Here is an 18,813-nt window from a genome sequence, read left to right as displayed (position 1 = left end):
AGAGCAGCCACTGAAGGGGCTCACAGGTGTTTCCGGGGCTTGTGTGTGGTCAGGTGCACCTCAAGAGCACAGGCGTTCGCCCAGCCGAGACCATACATCCAAAATGACAAATGGGAAAGTGACTGTGCAAACTATCAGAATAAATCCTAACTTATGACATGTTATGGTGGAGTTGACAACCTGGAGCTGGAAGGTCTGGGTTTGAGTCCTAAATTCCCTCTCAATAGCGGGATGAGCCTGGGCAAGTCAGCCTCCATGAGGGCAGAAAGCTCCAGAAAGCACCCAGGTTGGAGTCAGGCAGACCTGAGCTCAAATCCTGGCTGTGTCACCTTGAATCAGATAGTTAACCAGGTGAAACTTCTCTCCCCTTGTCTCCTTTGTCAGCTCTTCCTCCCCCCCCCCCAGTTATTAATTTGGGGGTTCCAGGGCTCTCTGGCCTTAAGCCCTCTTCCATAACATTCTGTACCCTCTCCCTAAACAAGCTGATTCACCTCTAAGACTTCATTTATACCAATAGCTTCCAAACAAAAATCAAAATTCCTGAGCCCCAGGTTCCTGCAGCCAGCTCCCCCAACACCTGTATTTGGGACCCTTTACCTTGTCTGCACGGAACTCATTCCCTTCCCCACCAGCTCCTTCTCTCCCAGGGATTGCTCCCTCAGAGACTGTCACCCCATCCACCTGGATGGCCCGAGTCCTGCCTTCTTGCCCCGTGCACAAGCAACCACCTGGTCCTGTGGATTCTACCTCTTAAATATATTCCTTCATGCGTTCATTAAATCACCGTTGACGGAGCACCCCCATGCGCCACGCGGGGTTTCCTCATCCACTCTGGTGCTGCCCTGTCTCAGACCTCCATACTCTCCCCTCCACTACCTAGTCTCCTGAGATACAGGTTTGACTCACTCTGGGCGCGGTCACTTTCATCTTTAAAGAACGTGACTCTGATTGCCACTCTCTGCCACCCCCACCCCCACCACATACTCTTCAGTGCCTCCTTGCTACCCTCATGAGAAGGTTCCAGACTCTCAAAATGACTTGCATTCTCTGGCCCCTGCCCCAGTACCCAGCCTCAGCCCGCACCACCTGCCCCTCTTGGATTTTCTCTCCTCCCTCGCCGTGCTGGCTCTATCTTTATTCCTTGAAAAAGCCACACTCTTTCCTGCTCTTCCCTCTGCTGGGAGGCTCTACCCTCTCACATCACCCAAATAACTCCTTCCCAGCCTCCAGATCTCAGAGTAACGTCCCTTGGTCTGGAGCCCCTTCCCTGAATTCCCACACGAGGCGAGGTCTCCGTGTGGCATACCACAGAGCAGCCGGGGCTGGTCCCCAGAGCTCTGTCATGAGCGCACAGCATCTCTCTTCCCACGCCGCCTGAGCTCCGTGAGGGCGGGGGCTCTGTCTTCGTCACCGCTGTGTCCCCAGTGCCTGGCACATTGCTTGGCACCTAGTAGGCGCTCAGTAAAGTTATCCAGGGAGGATAATACTGACATCACAGCAGGGGGAGATGGGGTGTGGGGGGTAAGGCCATGACATTAGATTTCCTGAGCACCTACTCTGTGTCAGACACTGACTGGTCCCCGGGGGACAGTCTCTGCCTTCAAGGAGCTGCCAGTCTAGATCCCACTTGAGAACCTTGTCTGTGGCTCCTCCTGGGTTAGTTATGACAGGGCCTGGACTCTGTCATGGGCTCCTCACCCCAACGGAAGCGTGTAGGCGAAGAGAGAGCCCCTGGCCTCAGGCCTTCGGCTGTCACACAGCGGCTGGTCTTGTCAAAGGCGGGGCTCAGCCAGGCTCACAAGCAGTGCGGTGACCCTCCCTGCATCCTTCCTTCTCCTCTGGCGACTCCCAACACGGCAACTTCATCCCAAGTACCTGCTGCCTTCTCAGGTCCCCAGGCACTTGGCAGGGCCCTGCGATAGCTGCCTCTCGGCCTCAGGGGTAGGGAGAAGCTCAAGCAGCCCCTCCCCCAGCAGCATGAGGCTCCAGGGAGAGAATGACCTGGAAGTGCTTGGCGTGGAGCGAGAGCCCAGTAACTGTGAGCCAACAGTGTGCACACGTGCAGAAGAGCGCCTGGGTACAGGACGGACCCTGTGCCAGGAGCAGAGTGCTATGCTCAGTGTGCAGCCAGCCCTCAGACCAGAGGACGGGGAATTACAGGAAACGCAAGTTAGAACGAACCCGAGAAGTTATTTATTCCAACCTTGTACCCATTACTCAGGCTTCAGCATTCCAAGATATACAACACACAGGGCAGTGTGACCTACAAGGTGCACCAACTCCTCTTGAGCTCCTGGTGGAGCCAATGTCAGCAGCCTAATGCACAAGCTTCGCAGCTGGGCGCCTCGCTGCTTCCTAGCTGGAGAGTCTGGGGCCAGTTACTTGATCTCTCCGAACCTCAGTTTTCTCCTCTGTAAATGGGGCCCCAGGGTTGCTGTGAGAATTAAGTGAAGTAGTAGGAGTCAAGCGTTTAATGAATTTCCAGGCACTGGATAAGCACTCACTAAATGGCAGCCATTGTGGTAATTCTGGTAAGAGTCAAGGTTGATCCCTGCCCACCTGACCCATTTCTTCCTGCTCTTCTCCTTATACATGCCTCGCCCCACCAGGTTTCCTGAGTGAGGCCTGATGGCTCATGTCTGGGCTCTGCCCACCCCTTGCATGCCGTCTGTCCTCTAGACATGCCTTTCTGTCCACACGGCTGACTGTGATGCTTCCTCAGGGTCTCTTTGCCTCCAGAACCTACGCCCTCGTCATGGTGTCCCCAGAAATGGAGGATGGGGTCAAGGGAAGAAGTTGGGGGTCTAGTCCCCAAGCCCCTGCTCCCAGAGCCATTTTCAGGAAGCTGCTCTAGGGCACTGCTCCCATTACTTTTGCTCCACGCTCTGAAGAGGGAGCGTTTCATCACATGGGCAACCGGACAAACGTGGAGTTTAGGGGGACTGGGTTTCGGTTTGGCCTTGGTGGTGAGTTAATTATCCGTTGTGCCCTTTCAAGGTATCTCTCAACTCACCAATATGGACCCACCTAGAAAAATCCCTCAGGGCTGTTATGACTGTGGGGACGGCTTCTATAACCCGGCCACGAGGATAGTCAAGGACTATAGGAACTGCTTTCTGAGAAATGCAGGTATGTCCATCCTGACACACCAGGACACGCGTTTTCTCTTCTCTCGCCCACATGTAGCCGTGCACATATGTTGGTGAGAAAGAAACTTTTGCTGACAAAAAACAAAAATTATGATCCGAATGGTTCACAGGCAGGAGTTCTCATGGCTGCCGAGTCTCTACGTAGTCATGCAGTGAGGCCAAGGACAGTAGTGGTTAACTGTGAGAGCACAGGAGGGTAGCACTAAAAGGATTAAACTACAGATTTCCGCATGCTTTCCTTTGACTGGTATTTAATGAACACTGACTGTGTGCTAGATGCTGTGCTTGGTGTGGGCAGCAAAGCCGGGCAAAGCTAGACACAAACCCCCTTGCTCATGGAGCTTGTGCTTCGACAGGTAGCAGACAAGTACCAGAAAGGGTTGATTGTGTCGTCAGAAAAGCACAACAAAAGGGGAAAACATGGCTCACGATGGGGGTGGAGGGGAGGTAATGGTGGGGAGTCCCAGGGAGGAGGGAGTGATGCTGTGGGAGCACAAAGAAGGGGTACCTCATCCAGAATTGGAAAGTCAGAGGGTTTCAAGAAGGAAATGACAGCTAAAATGAGACCCAGGGAATAATTGGGAGTTGATCACAGGGCATGGGGAGAGGTTTTCCAGAGAGGAAAAAGGTCGAGAAGGTGCATGACAGCATGTGGTCCAAGAATGCTGGCTGGCCCCTCAGCCAGGGGGAGTACCTTGGAGGATCCAGAACTTCTGTTGGTAAGTGAATGCAAGCTGATCAGACTGAGACTCACAGTAACCAAACTCACAGGAGGCCAATGTACATATTAGAACAAGAACGTTTTCCTTTAGCATGGTGATTCCTAACCTTTCTCTTTCCTAGAGTCACAGCCCCACAAGGAATAACAAGAACTATGCACCCTCTTCCTAGAAAAATGGCCACATGTGCACACACACAAACATACATGTTCACACACATGCACACACACGCATGCACATTTTGCATATAGTCTTAAGAGGGTTCTTCTAAAGACCCGGGTCAAGAAACTCTGCTCTAAAATGAGAAAGAAACTGCCAGGGAGACCAGAGGCCCGGACCAGCTGATGAGAGCCTCCTCTCCTTACAGGGACATTTCCTTGGTGAGTCAGTGGTGATCAGAAAGTTGCCTTTGTAGGGCCGGAATAAGAGCAAAGGGGATTGTCAGCTGATGTGGCTGAACGCTGGAGCTGAGAGCTCAGAGCGCCCTGACCCACTGGTGCTCCTGGAGGAACATGGCAAATGCTCACACTCCCAGTCCCCTGGCAGTTTCTTTAATGACTTCCCATTTTCCATTAACAGAGTAGACTGTGTGGAACACTAATTCTTCTGGGCGTTAATAGGCTCACTATGAAGTTTCTTGATCAAGGAAACTGAAGAGATGCTGAGTTAAACAATGCTAAACAGTTTCATCTATTGAAGGGCTTCCCAGGGCCATTCACATGCTAATATACTTTGTGCTTTTCCTTCCCAGCACTTATGTCAATTGTAATTAAATCCTCATTTGTGTGAGTAGTTGCTGACCGTCTGTCTATCTCTCCCCCTAGACTGTAAGATCCATGTGAGCAGGAACCCTGTCTCTGTATCAGGCAGAGTCCAGTCAGGAAAACAGAGAGAATTTAATATCAGGAGATACTGGAGAACTGAAAAAGCAAAAGGAGGGCGTTGAGGAAGCAGAGAAAGTTGCTCTGGGAGCAGCGACGCCCCCCTTTTCTGGAGGGGAAAGTCTGAGACTGGGATATTAGAACGTAGAGGGTCGAGAGGGGGACCCCCAGAAGGGGCGATCCAGACCTCTGAGCAGGGCCCACTGCCAGTGGGGCTTCTGGAGAGAGAGCCCATAAAGATGATGCTAGGAGCTGGGGGAAAACTGGAAACTGGAAGTGAATTGGCCTTTTGCTGACATGACACTGACACGAGCACCAAGCCACCCAGAAGAGAACGTGTCCCTCTGCCTCCGCATGCATGCCTTGCAGTATCTAACTAGGGGTCAGTCAGCAGAGCAGAAATGTCAGTCATGTGGTCCTGGTCCCGACTGCAAAGTGAGAAGAGAAGGGCAGGTTTGGAGCTGAGCGTAACCTCATCACTGGCACGGTGCCCCCGCCCTTTTGTTGTTGGTCAGCATCTGTCCTACAAAGATAACATGTGTGTGCCTTTCTGTGTAACTGGTTGCAAGTATCCTTCATACGAAGACAAAGATGCTTTCACTCCCTCCAAGGGGGCAGTTCCTGGGGGATGAAGGGCGATTGAGCAGGGAAACTCATCATCCGGCTGAGATGCAGGGTGTCAGTCAGGAAAAAGGTACCGGAAGTGACGGGTCTTAAACAATGAGCAGGGATTTCATTAGCAGGCATGCTGGGGAGGGCATTCCAGGTAGAGGAAACAGTACATGCAAAGACACAGAGGCATGAAAAAAAAAAAAAGACAAGACGTGACTGGGGAATCAGAAATTGTGGCTCCCAGAATCCTCTGGGCAAAAGCAGTGCTTGGTTAAAAAAAAAAAATTGAAAATGTATGATGGGATGAACAGATAGAGCACTGGGGATTTTGAGAGCAATGAAGATACTCTGTATGATACATGGTCACCCGCTCCATGTTATTATACATTCATCCAGACCCGTTGAATGTACTACACTAGAGTGAACCCGCCTGTAAACTTTGGATGACTATGAGGTGTAGCTTCAGCAAATGCACCACTCAGGTAGAGAGGGTTGATAATGGGGAAGCCACACAGGCGTGGGGGTATTGGGCATACCGAAAATCTCTGTACCTTCCTCTCAATTTTGTCGTGAACCTAAAACTGCTCTAAAAAAATAGCCTTTGAAAAATGCATCATGAAAATGGAAGGCCATTCTTAGGAGGTTCGGAGAAGGACGGACACTGATGACCATTTGGTCAACAAACATTTATTGACTAGTTGCTGTGGATCTGACTTTGGGTTAGGCAGCATCACAGAGTCTTCTCTCAGGCAGCAGGAGAAACTGATGGTAGATCCGAGTTGCTACAAGGGAACGTAGTAGGGATACCTAACCTGGAGGTCAGGGTCAGCGGGCCAGGGAGGTTTTCTGGAAAGAGCAAGATCTAACGGGAAGCCTAAAGAAGAGCAGACAAGTACAGCAGGGTCAGGAAGAGTGAAAGGCAGAGGGAGCAGCATGTGGTAAGGATAGGATGGGGGAGAACACTGCACATTTATGGGGCTACAAGTAGTTTGGGAGCAGGAGACAATATGTCAGGGCAAGAAGAGCAAGAGAGGAAACCCAAGGGGTGGGAAGGGGGAGGGCAATAGGTTTCCACCCGAGGGCAGCGGCGGAACAAGGGCAGGTTTCGGGCAGGTAGAGTAGTAACTGAGTCATCATTTAGGGATTTCTCTGGCTGCATATAGAGAAGGGGCCAAAGGGGGTGAGACTAGATAGGAAAGATAGCGAAATGGCAGGAGAGGGCACCCGAAGGGCCTCAGGCCCCAGTGTTGTGTGCCAGAGACCCAGGTTCTGGGTCCTGGCCCAGCTCTCGGGCTGCCTGCTGGCTGACCCTGGGCCAGCGCCTTCCCTCTCTGGGCCCCTTGCTCTTCATCTGTAAAATGAGGGAGTCAGGTTGGATAATTTCTAGGGTCCTTCCAACCTTAAGAGTCTACAATGGGGGAGAAAGGTAGCCAAGGGGTATTTTGGTCCTGATATTATAGGACAGTTGGAGTTTGGAGTGTCCTGAAAACCACTAAAAGGAGTCTCTGTTTGTGGCCACCTAGTCATTACCTTTGACTCACCTCACCCTGCCAGGGACCAATTCAGACTTCTGTCCATCTCCTGTTTTCTCTGGGGCCCTTTCTCCCCTGCATTCTGGTCTGCCCCCATAAACAGTACTTCCTGTTGGCGTCCTGAAGGTGCAGGCTGCTGGTGATGCAGTCCTGTGGGGGTGTCTGAGGCCATCCCAGGATAAACAGAGTGGCCTGAGCCACTGCTATTATCAAGTACATGCCACCTGGGTGGGTCAGAGCCGGGGACACTCTTTTTATAGGAGGTCACAGGCTGGGGCACCCGCAGAAGGGTCGCCTTTGGTTCACCTTTGGGTCTCTCCAGACGGGCCCCGGCTCCTCCCCCACCTCACCCTGGCTTCAGCCCCCAGGCAGAGAAGCTTGCTTTAGGCCTGACTGGAAAACCTTAGTCTGCTGAATTGCAAATGGCTGAGTGCCAAGCACCCTTGACAAACCCGGGTTTGCTAGACTTGAGCTTTGACAATGCCTTTCTTACCTGGGGAGGATGGTACCTGCTTGCTGGATGGTGGTGAGAATCTAAATCCAGCCTTCCACTCATCAGAAAGCTTCTGAGTGCCAACAGTGTGTCAGGCTTTGGGGATCCGTGCCGCCAAGAATCCTCTCAGACCATGGCTCTCAAATCTTTGGACCCTGATCTGAAGTAAGCAATCCAGCACACACACAGACACACACACATTTGTGGTATTCTTTGTACATAAGATGTACGAGGATATTCTCTATTTTTTAAAAAAATTCTGGTTACTATGCACTAAGTGGATTTCACACCCCTCCCCCATAAGGATTGGGCCCCACCATCCTACCATTGATAGATCATTGTCTTAGGCAGCCTTCCCTGACCACCCTCTTCCCAACCCCTCCCTCTCCTACACCATTGGGTTAGATGTCCCCACTCTGTGCCCCCACGAGCCTCCCTAACAGCACTTAGCCCATAACTGTACAAGTATCTTTATTTGCCTTGCTCCCCCACTAGAATAACAGCTTCTTGAGGGCAGGGACCATGTGGCTATGTCTGACTCATCACTGGATCCCCTGTACCCCACATAGGTCCCCAGGCATGGAGCTAATTAAATGTTGCTGGAAGAAAAGCAGGCAGGCAGAGGACCTACCTACAAGCCTCTCCTCTTCGTCAACAAATTTTACAAAATTCAGTCCCTGGCACCTAATAGACAACTTACTATTTCAAATAATAAAAACAATCCATTGTGCTTCTCCATACCTCCAAGTTTTCAAAGCTGCTTAAGCTTTGAAAAGCTTAAAAACTTCAGCGTTAAGGGTCTCAAACCTGTGACCCTCTGGCCAAATCTGGTCCCTGTCATTTTTGTTTGCTGGCCCCATGCTTGAAATTGCTTGCGTGTGGTCGCCTCCGTGGGGCACGGACAGCCCAGGTCCCCACCTCTCCCTGCTGTCCAAGCCCCAGTGGTGTCCGTCATTTCTGATGCCCACCTTAACGCTTCTGCACTCATGAGCAGTGCATCCCCTGGGAAAATCCCACGCATTCAGTGAGCTGGGAACAGGTGAGGCCTGAGATTAGGGAACTAGGGCATGAGTAATGAATGACAGACTAATGAAGGTAAGGCTGGATTCAAACCCACTCCCATCTTACTGCAAGGCCTGTGGTCATTCTCCTGCAATCTGCGGCTGCCTCTGGTGGGACCATAAAACCACCCAAGGCAGCAAGTCGATGCAGGCAATATTCCAATCAATACAGCAGACACAAAGCAAAACACAGACGGAGTTAGGACTTGCCTCCCATAGGAGGCTGGGAGAGGTCAGAGAGACAGCCTGGTGTGGTGGTTGAAAGCCCAGGATCTGCAATGCACACCTCTGGCTAGCCCCCGGCCCCTGGATCCACCGCTGGCCAGCTGTGTGACCATGGCTAGCTTACTTGTCTCCTTTTGGAGTCTCTGTTTCCTCATTTGTAAAATGGGCATTCTGGTCAACTTAATCTGGAGGAGTTATGGTTAGGAAAAATGAGATTAAGTATGCAGGACACCTGGCCCAAGGCCGGTCCGTGTCCAGTGATGGGCAACCGGGACTGTTAGCATGATGATTACTCACTCAGGCTGGGGGAGGTTGAAGAGAGGGAGACCCTGGGATTAGCTGAGATTTCTCTGGGTGCTCAAGCGACAAGGAGGCTCTGGGGAGAAATGAAACTGGATATGCCACGCTGTTGGCCTCCTCAGGGGTTCTGCGTGGGAAATTAAATGCTACTGAAACGCTGGGCTCTGCGGGCTCTTGATGATGGTGTTTAGAGGCCCCCCCAGTTCATCTACCACCCCATGTTCTGGCTCAACCAGACCAGCTGCTTCCATCGATAAACACAGCTCTGTTCTCACCTCTTGTGCTTCCCCAGCCCAGGATGCCCATCCCCCTCCCTTCTACCTGTCACGGTCCTCCCCACCTCTCTGTGCTTGGCCCCGTAACAGGAGGCCATGGAAGAATGGCCTGGGGCATCCACGGCTCAGGAAAGGGAAGCAGGGAAAGGCATGGTCATTGTGGAGGATCCTTGCCAGGCCCTTGCTAAGCACCATACCTGCTTATGTCCTCAGCTCTTCCCTGCCATCCCAAGTGCATCCCTTGGTTGGCAATGAGGACACCTGGTCTCAGATAGGTTAATACCTTGCCCCTGGTCACACAGCTGGTGACAGAGTCAGAGATGATCCCAACTCTTGCCCCAACTCTGTTCTTTTCAGCTTTGTGTCCTCGTTTATTCCTTACTCAGCCATTTCCCATCCTCCACAGAGCCATGCCTCATTCCTGGCTGTTCCTCCATGGAGCGCAGGTCCTACCCCCGTGGGAGCTCAGTGACATTCCCAAATGGATGAAAAGGCCCATTTTAGTGTCTTAAGACAAAAACACCACACTCCCCAAAATGAGATGCTACCTTATTTGATAAAGGGTCCTTTATGTACTGTGGGCCAATAAGGACGCTTTCGAAGATATTAGGGATAATTACCTTTAATATGGTGGGAAATTGGGAGATTAACCCTTAGCCTCCTACCCGTCCCTCTCATTCTGCTCAGGAGGGATAAGCCAGAGCCGTGTTAGCAGTTTGTACGTGTGTCTCTTCATGTAGCCGTTGCTTGCCTCAACGTTACTGGTAGGAATCATTTGCAAAATAACTGCACCACTAATCCTTACTCCCTCCCTGCAATTAATGACACCCCATGCGAGTGTCTCAGATGAAAGGCACATTATTAATATTCAAAGGAAAAAACCCTCGTAACCATTTTAACATATACAACTAACAATGAACTAAATTTGCTTTGTGGAAGACAGAGAGTGAGCATCCCAAATTAGTTTATGTAAAAGCTGAAATTCTTCCCCGAAAGGTCTCAGTACCATCCTCAAAGAATATCCTGATCATCAGAAATGCCGTCAAGATTCCCGCCAACATTATCCCCTTTGTTGTCTGAAATGTCGAATCAAGCACATCTGGCAAATGTCCTAGAGCTCACAAATCTTTCAAACAGCGTATAATTCCCAATGGTTAAAAGAGATAACGCCACCGCTTAATCGTGCTGCTCTTCAAAATAGCACCAACTTTCCTTCAATCAGAAACAATGGCTTGGGCTTCTTAAAAATATCACATACCAGTGATTATTTGCAGAGAGGGCCCCTTTGCGTTTGAACCTGTGGGTTCCAGACAGAATTTAAAATCAAGATCACCAGCCTCATTTGAATGTATGCTCAGTTAAATGGACAACGAGGGGAAGGAATATGAGTCGGGGTCCAGAAAGAGACCCGGCCCGTGTGATTTGGAGGCTTTGGGAAGTGATGGCTGGCTTCCCCCCTCTCACCATGGTGAGAACTGACCTTGACTGAGCATTTCCCAGGCACCGGACACCCAACTAAGAGGGCGGGGAGTGTTCCTGTGATCCCTGGTTGACAAACAAGGAAATTGAGACTCAGAACTAAGACTAAAGAATCTCCCCCAGGAAATGGCAGGAACTGGGATTCACACTCAGGCTCATCTGCCTCCAGAGGTTTTTCCTCTTCTTTTCCACTTTGCTGGGCCAGCTCCAAGGTCATTCCGTCCAAAGAGGCAGGGGCCTGGAGCTTCCAAACATCACCGATCTGCTTCCCGCCCAACTTTAGGAAAGTTGCATAGTGAACACCTAGAAATGAAAGACCACTTGGTCTGAGGTTAGGGAACTAATCTGGAAACATCCCGAATGTCCAACAGGAGGGAACTGAGTAAATAATACAGGGTGTATTCTTACAATAAACCTGGTGCTGCCACTAAAATGGCAGTCAAGGGGGAATGGACCGACTGCCATACAAAAGGACGCTATTTTATTTCAGAGTAAAACGCAAGATAATAAAAACAACCAGCATTTACTGAGTGCTTACTATGTTCCAGACCCTGGCCTGAGCACGTCACGTGGTTTATTTTACTTTATTTCATTTCATCTCATCCTCACGGTAACCCTGGGAAATGGCTGTCTTCATTATTCCCACTTCACAGATGATGAAACTGAGGTGAGGTGAAATGCATTGCCCAAAGTTACACGGGTAATAAGCGGCAGACCCGGAACTTGGCCCCCAGGGTCTAGCTGACTGGAAGCTAAAGATGGCCTTTAAGCAGGTTCTGGAGTTTACTAGTGAGAGAAAGAAAGAACCGGGGGACCCTCCTTGTAAGATTGCAGTGGTGGTTCTCTTTCCCTAGATGGTTCTCTACCCACATTTTTGCTCCAAAACTGGCCAAAGAACAAGACTAGCAATGCCACCGACAAACCAAGACTCCTCAAATTCTGAGGCCTTCACCTGACAGGTGAACAGCCTGAGGCCCGCGCAAGGCAGGTCCCGCATCCTGCCCCGCATGGCCCTCGTGTGGTGGCGTCAGGCGGGACTGGCTCCCACTGCCAGCCAGGCCTCCTTCCCCAGCAAACCCCGGGGCTGCCTCCCCACAATGCTTCCCTCATGGTTTTGGCAAAAACGGTCCGGCGAGTCTCCCGCACAGGCCCTCCCACCGTCATCTTTTTGTGACACAAAAGGCAATTTGCCCAAATGTGATAATCACCTGGAGGCTGGCACGCAGGGCCATCCCTGCCTTATCTGTGGTATTGTTTGCAGCGCTGTAATGAAAGCTCTGTGGAGGAATAATATCACACTTGTAACTGCCAAAGAAAATGCCTGCACAGATCACAGCAGACTTGGGCATCTGCTTTAAGCAGAAAAGGTAGCAAGGGAAATGATGAGCCCAGAAAGCCTCTGCTGTGCCAGGGACTCCCCACCTCTGCTTGGCCGCTGGGGAAACTGAGGCTCACTGACGGGTGCAGCTAGGAAAGGGAGAAATCGGGTTTTGAACCCAGGCCTCTCTGACACCAGAAGCCATGCTCGGAACCGAGGCAGGCTGCGGCCTTTTCTGGGTCCTGAACCTCTCTGAGAACCTGGGCAAAGCTGTAGAACTTCTCCCCAGAAGAGGACAGTTGAACCCGCCAACAGGATTTTGCCCACAGAGGGCGGAATCAGCCCCGGGTCAAGGTCTTGTAGGAAAACCAACCTGCCGGGCTTACTTACTGCCTCTCCCTGACCTGTCAGAATTGCCCATTGCTCCCTCTGCCCCCACCCCAATTCCAAGAGTCCTGGAAACTCCCCTTGCAGTGGTGTGCCATCAGATTCTGGTAACAATAAGTCCTCACCCCCCACAGCCTCCTGGAGGCATCCAAAGGACACAGCTTCCCGTTCAGGGGCTGGAGTCAACCCCGGGCCGGCCAGCCTCAGGGTTTGTTTGTTTTATCTCCTTGAATAGAAGTGACTGCAAGGCCGGAGCCCAGGGGGGGCAGGAGCTTCATGTCCCTTCCTCAGCCCAAACTCTGGAACTCACGGCCACAGGCTCCCCGTCGTCCTTGACCTCCTGGAGAGAGAGAGGCAGGTTTCCTGGCAGGGCTTTGGAGCCGGACCCGCCAGCCCCCGGCTCTGCCAGGTGCCATCTGTGTGATCTAGAGCTGGTCTCTCAACTTCTCTGAACGTCGGTTTCCTCCCCCTGAGAAGTCGGGGCAGGGGGGTGGCGCGGGGGGAGAATAGGACGTTCCTTACAGGGCTATGGTGAGCGGTACTGAGATGACACAGAGGATACGGCAAAAGCAGGGCCTGGCCCACGAGGAGCTCAAAGTACCGCAGGGATCACAGTTGTGATTATTCACATGCTGCAGGAATATTTGAAAGGGGGGGGCTCCTTAACTCCGTGCCCCAAAGGGAGGTGTCACAGTCGCAAACTGTCCTCAGGCATCCTCCCACCTGCTTCTGATGTGGATTCCAAGACTGGGCCAGGGGCCGGCAGGTCCCCCATCTCTCTGTCCAGCCCTTGGCCTTGTTCCTCATCTTCACCTAGAGCCCAGCACCTCTAAGCCTCCCCCCAGACACAGGTCTTCACCAGGGTCTTCCTGGGGGGCCAGACTCTGCATCTGCCCCTCCGAACCAGCGTGGGGGCCAGGGGAAGCAGACGCATACACAGTCACAGGACCTGGAATGGGTGCTCTCTGGACAGAAGTGTGGGGCCTATAGGGAGTCGAAATGTACAAGAGACTAGCAAACCTCCTACCGCACAAAATATAGTTCCGAAATGAACATCAACCCAAAAAATAAGTATATGGAAAGAAGTCCAGCATAATTCTCTATTCCTATGATGTTTATGTTCATGTTTGACTTGAAATTACCACATATAAGATTCTTGCTCCAAAACACCAGGAGTGCCCTTGCTTTGCTGGCATCAGGAGCCGGAAGCACAGTGTGCTAGGGGGACGGAGAGAAGAACCTGAGTGTGGCCCAAGTGTGGCTGAGATGCCATCCTGGAAAAGGTGGTGTTTGGCTAGGCCTTAAAAGATGAGAGGTGGATTTTGCTAATGGGAAGAAAAGAAAAAGGCACAGAGAGATGCAGGGACAAAGGGTCCCCAAGAGGGAGCACCTGAGATGGGGTCTTGTGTTGGGGGTGGAGGAAGAGTCAAAGGGGGGTCTCCCTCCAGCAGGGATGGACAGACTGGGCTTTGACAAGTATGTAGGAGTATATCTTGCCTGGGCATTCAAGGCACAGGGGCCCAATGCGGGGCGGAGAGAGCCTTGAATGCCATCATTCAGACAGTGAGGACTAGAGGCATGGCAGTGACAGAGAGGTTTTTAATGGAAGCATGTAGTGGCTGAGGGCTGCAGGTGTGGAGATGGACTTGGGTTGGCCCCTGTGCCCACTCACCGGCTGGGTGAGCTTGGGCAGACGACATCACCTCTCTGATCCTCAGGACCCTCATCTCTGAAATGGGGATGCTGACAGTGACTTTGCAAGATTCCTGAGAGGACTGAGTTCTAGTCTGCTAGTGCGTTCTGCAGATTCTTAACATCCCAACACCCCTCCTGGCTGGCCCCACTGCCAAAGCCTTAATTCAGCCCTCAGCATCTGCTGTCTGGAGGACAGAGGTCCCGACTGCCAGGCCTGTCCCCTTCAGCCCATTGTCCACACACAGCTAAAGAGCAGGGGCGGAAGGGAGCAGTGGTCAGAGCAAAGGCTATGGGGCCCAGGCCAACTGAGTGACCTTGGCCTTGGCATACTGCTTCCATGAGCTGCCTGTGTACAGTGGCTAGGCGTCAGGAACATGTGTAGTGAACACAAATTCAACTGTGGGTGCTTGAAAAACAGAAGTGGGGAAGCAAGAAGAATAGGAGTACCAGCTGCATTGGCGGTTTGGCCCCTTCCGTCCACTTGCTTCTGGTGGGGTGTGGGGAGACGTGAATCCACAGGTCTCCGGCCCTGTGTGCCTCCTGTTGGATGAGCACCTTGCCACACACAGGATGATTCTAGTATTTCGGGATATACTTTAACAAGCCGACTCTGCATTTGGACTTGGACAGCAGAAATGACTCTTTCCTCCAACAGTGTCAGAATACCAACTGCTTAGCACTTACTGGGATGTCCTTCCCCAGCACGGGGCCTACCTAAGAGATTCCCAAGGGGCGTTATGACTCAGGGCACTTTTCCCTTCACCGACTGACCAGAGCACCCAAAACTCCTACCTGAGACAATACCAGATGTGCATACGACAGATGTTGATGAGGATTGCGTGACATCAGGCATGCGAGGTGCAGGACTCGGCGCCTGGCACGTGCAAGTGCTCCCTAACACCAGGTGGCCCTACTCCCTCTCAGACTCACCCCTTCCAGGCACAGCCCAAATCCAAGCCTAAGTCTGACTCTGGAGGCCTCACCCCAGTCGTTTCAACATATTAGAACAAAATATATCCGCACTCCCACATTAAATATATATTTTTTTTGCTGTTAAAACTTTGAAGGGATTTTTAACATCTTGCTTGGTAAATTGTTGGACTACCCGTCGGGCTGTGATTTCTAGAGAGCCATGTGCTTACCGGAGAATTCTTGCAAAATGAGGAAAGCAAGCCTACAAACTGATTTCAAGTGTAATAACATTGTTTTGATTTCTAAATTTAACAATTAAGTCTGAATGCATTAATTATAACATTTGTTAATTTCAGTTTTTTGCAGTTTCCCTTTCTGTATTTTAGAAAAACCGAAGATTGGTTTGGTGTCCCCAGACCTCTCACACTTGAACAGTCTTTGAAAAGCTGTGGGTGCTGAGCCCTGTACCTCAGGTTCCCAGTGGGTGAAGCGGCCTGGCTTAGTCCACCTCCCCAGCCCCACCCCCGCCCCTGAGCCCTCCACCCACCCAGCCCAGAAAATGCTCTTTTACAGAGAAAATCACGAGCAGCCCCAAGGCTTCCCCTGCTGCTCCGTGGCGGGCTCTGCCTGGGCAACGATCCCTTAGTCAATATTGGCCATGCCGTGGCCTTGGCCTCTGGCCACCAGCACTGCCTGCAAAGTTCAAAGCCTCTTGCTTGTCAGGAGTTGTGATGAGGAGCAGAGGGTGTCCCGCCCTCACTGCAGGCGCTGGCTCTGCTCAGGCTCACACAGCCCTGCATTTGCACAGAGGGTGGGGCCAGGCTTTGAGGGTGGCACCAGGCTTTGAGGGTGGCACTGCCGACCATGGGCTGGGGTGCTGGGTTTACCAGGTACCTCCCATCCCCGCCTGGAACCCCAGGTCACATGGGAGCCATGTGAGAGTCGGTCTTGATCCCAGGAAAAGAGGGCAGCCCTCATGACAGAGCCTGGCCGGGCCTGGCCTTGTGGGTGAGCGCTAGGCTCTCACTGAGGGATGGGTGGGCCTCCTCCCTCGGCGCATGCTCAAGCACACACACTCGGACTTCAGGTACTCATACACTGTCACACACTGAGTGCCACACACACGCTGAGCACTCGCACACTCACCTATTCACGCTCACGCACACACCCACACTCACACTTAGGGAGGGTCTCATGCACATTCACCCAACTGGATGGAAACACGGCCATTTGTGGCCGCGCACACACAGCGTGAGTGTGGCTTTTGCACCAGCACTAGGAGCCCATCCCCTCTGCCCTGGCAGATGAAGTGGGCCAAGTTGTTTCCCCCTTCAAGCCTCAGTTTCTTGTCTTAAATGGGGACGACCGGTGTCACTGCGGAGAGGACAGACATTACCTTTCCACAGAACCAGGCACCTCCCAGGTGCTCTGCCAGTGGGAGCCTCTTCCCCTCTCCTGAGGCTAAGATGCCGGGCTTCATCTTGGTCCCCTCCCTGTTCCAGCGGGAGGGAGCTGCATAGCCGTGGTGACCGCAGGTGTGCTCGGCTCAAAGGCGTGCCAAGAGGTCGCAGAATCCGGCTTGTGGGCGCCTGATAACCCGAATCCGCCCATTTGCCCTCTCTGGGCTCGCGTGCCCAAGCCTGCCCACCTCGCTTTGAACAAAAATCATTAGCTGAGCTGTGGTGCTTAATCCTTATGATCCTTATCCTTGTGCAAAGACCTCCTCCTCCCCTGACCCTTCCTCCTCGCCCCCAGGAACGGAGAAGTCCCAGGGTGCTCTGAGAGAGTCCCTTAAGAACACTGTCTTGAAGGTATCCAGTTAGGGAACAAAGGACCCATCAAAGTGGTGATCATAGCTCCTACTTCCTGGGTGCCAACCTGGTGCTGCTCCTCCCGGCTCTGCAGGAGGGTCTGGTGAAACCCCCTGTGCAGACAAGGAGCTCAGCTCAGAGAGGGGGAGTGGCTCGTTCAAGATCCCCCAGCAAGTTGGCGCCAGGGCTCAGCACTGGACCCAGAACTCCTTCCAGTCTATGCTGGGCTGTCACACGTGCACCCTGGAGTCTCACCGTGCCAAGACAATCTTGGGCTTTCTTTTGGTTTTTGGCATTTCCTGTGTGCCAGGCACTGTGCTAAGAACTCTTCAGGAATGATCTCACTCGATCCAGTGGGCTCTTCGTAGATGAGGGAATGAGACCCACCTGCCCGAGGTCTCCGAGTCAGTGGCAGCCGAAGTCTAGGGCCCGTGCTCTTGGCCGCCTTTCCGCGGCCTCCCTGGCAGCCACCTGGGAGCTTGGATTGCCCTCCATCTGCTGGGAAATTTTCAGGATCTCTGCTTCCCCCTGCACTGCGCCAACCTGGGGATTGCACTAGTGACACCGTCAGTGACCCTGCTGGTGGTCTGTGCAGGCCTGCTCTTCCCCATGCACCCCCTGCCCCCCACCCCCCGCCGCTGCAAGGCAGGCCCCAGGACAGCCAGGGCTTTGAGCATCCTGAGTGTGCTTGGTGCCCCGGAATGAGCCCAAACCACCCATCCCTTCTGTGCGGTGGAGCTGCTCAGTCTGTGGTCTCAAAAAACAAAAAAGGAAACAACAGTCTTGGCCCTGCACTTGGCGTATCTGCTCTGCCCCCCTCAGGAGCTCCATTAGCTGAGGGCGGGGAAGAAATTCTTCCCTCTTTGTCCAAATCCCACAGGGTAAGCCTATTGCTGTTATGTCCCCAACTTTACATCTCTTTATTCATTCATTCACCAGATATTCTTTAAAGTGTTTTAAGTGCCAGATCTGCCCCAGGCTCTGAGGACCAGGAGTGCATTGGGCCCAACTGCCCCAGGCTGGTGGGGGCGACGGTGACCTCAGTGTGAGTCCGGGAAGATGCCATCCAAGCAGGGCCCATGGGGGTGGAGGACAGCCAGGAGGGCCCTGGGCCTAGTCGCCCACATTCACCAGCAGCCTCAAGTTTGGAGGGTGACAGCCATGACAGTTGTTTACCAGACGACTCCAACCTCACAGCCCCTTCCTGAGCCCACGGCCTTTAGTGCACCGTGTGCTTAACACCACCTTCAAAGAAATCCTGGAATGACCCACTTATGTTGCCTTTGGTTGTTTTTTGCTAAAAGCAATTGTTAATGATACATGTTTAAATGACACTGCAATTGGTATACTCTCGTCTAGGCCTTTCTTCACTTTTATATACACTGAGACCCCGAAATGGCCCCGCCCCCCAGCCCTGAAACAGTATGTGTAACAGGCACAGAGGCCCTGGTGAGCATGCACACAGGGGGGACTGCCCTACAGCAGGGTGGCTGCATTTTACTGGATGAGGCAGGCCGGGTAGGGAGGCAGTCTGGAGAGCAGGAAGACCTGGATGGAGGGCCTTGAAGTCCAGGTGAAGGAGTAGGGAGCCTCTCCAGGCAAGGCTTCTCAGCAGGGACGTCCATGGTCAGATTTGGGGTCTCTCTCGCCGAAAGTTCCTTTTCTTCTCTATAAGAAGCCCAGTTTTCCTGGTGACATGGGTGACATGGGGGGAGGGAGTGCACGAGGCAGTGAGGTCACTTCTAAAACTTTAGACCAGAATAAAGAAATCTTTCTGCCCCAAAGGCAGACAGACCTGAACCTGAAGGGTGTCTGAGTCAAGCCTTTGGACAACACCCCCTGCTGGGTCTCAGTCCCCTCTGTCCCCCCACCCCAACCCCACCCCCAGCACTGGGCACGGGGCTTGTCCATTCGTTCCTTCATTCACTGAACAGATACGGACTAAGCACCTCGTCTCAGCACGC

At 52.5% G+C, this 18,813-nt stretch overlaps 2 protein-coding genes across 3 annotated transcripts in view; one reads left to right on the top strand and one right to left on the bottom strand.

Annotated features, from left to right (window-relative positions):
• MORN5 (MORN repeat containing 5) overlaps positions 1-18,813 on the top strand; it is a 29,292-nt gene that overhangs the window by 5,686 nt on the left and 4,793 nt on the right. Inside the window, exon 4 of one of the 2 annotated variants that reach the window (XM_073905786.1) lies at positions 2,998-3,129. In XM_073905786.1, coding sequence (XP_073761887.1) covers positions 2,998-3,129 — 132 coding nt within the window. Of the gene's footprint in view, positions 1-2,997; positions 3,130-18,813 lie in introns of those variants that run through there. The other variant, XM_025888690.2, reaches the window with a different exon arrangement.
• The window catches only part of LHX6 (LIM homeobox 6), a 31,847-nt gene continuing 31,155 nt past the window's right edge, over positions 18,122-18,813 (bottom strand). The window contains exon 10 of the mRNA XM_073905785.1: positions 18,122-18,537. Coding sequence (XP_073761886.1) covers positions 18,223-18,537 — 315 coding nt within the window. The 3' untranslated portion in view covers positions 18,122-18,222. The remainder of the gene's footprint in view (positions 18,538-18,813) is intronic.

This window comes from Callorhinus ursinus, unplaced genomic scaffold (assembly GCF_003265705.2).
Source record: "Callorhinus ursinus isolate GAN/ISIS: 27379988/994484 unplaced genomic scaffold, GSC_fseal_2.0 scaffold24, whole genome shotgun sequence".
Classification (NCBI taxonomy): Eukaryota; Metazoa; Chordata; class Mammalia; order Carnivora; family Otariidae; genus Callorhinus; species Callorhinus ursinus.
This window is presented reverse-complemented; position numbering and strand designations above follow the sequence as displayed.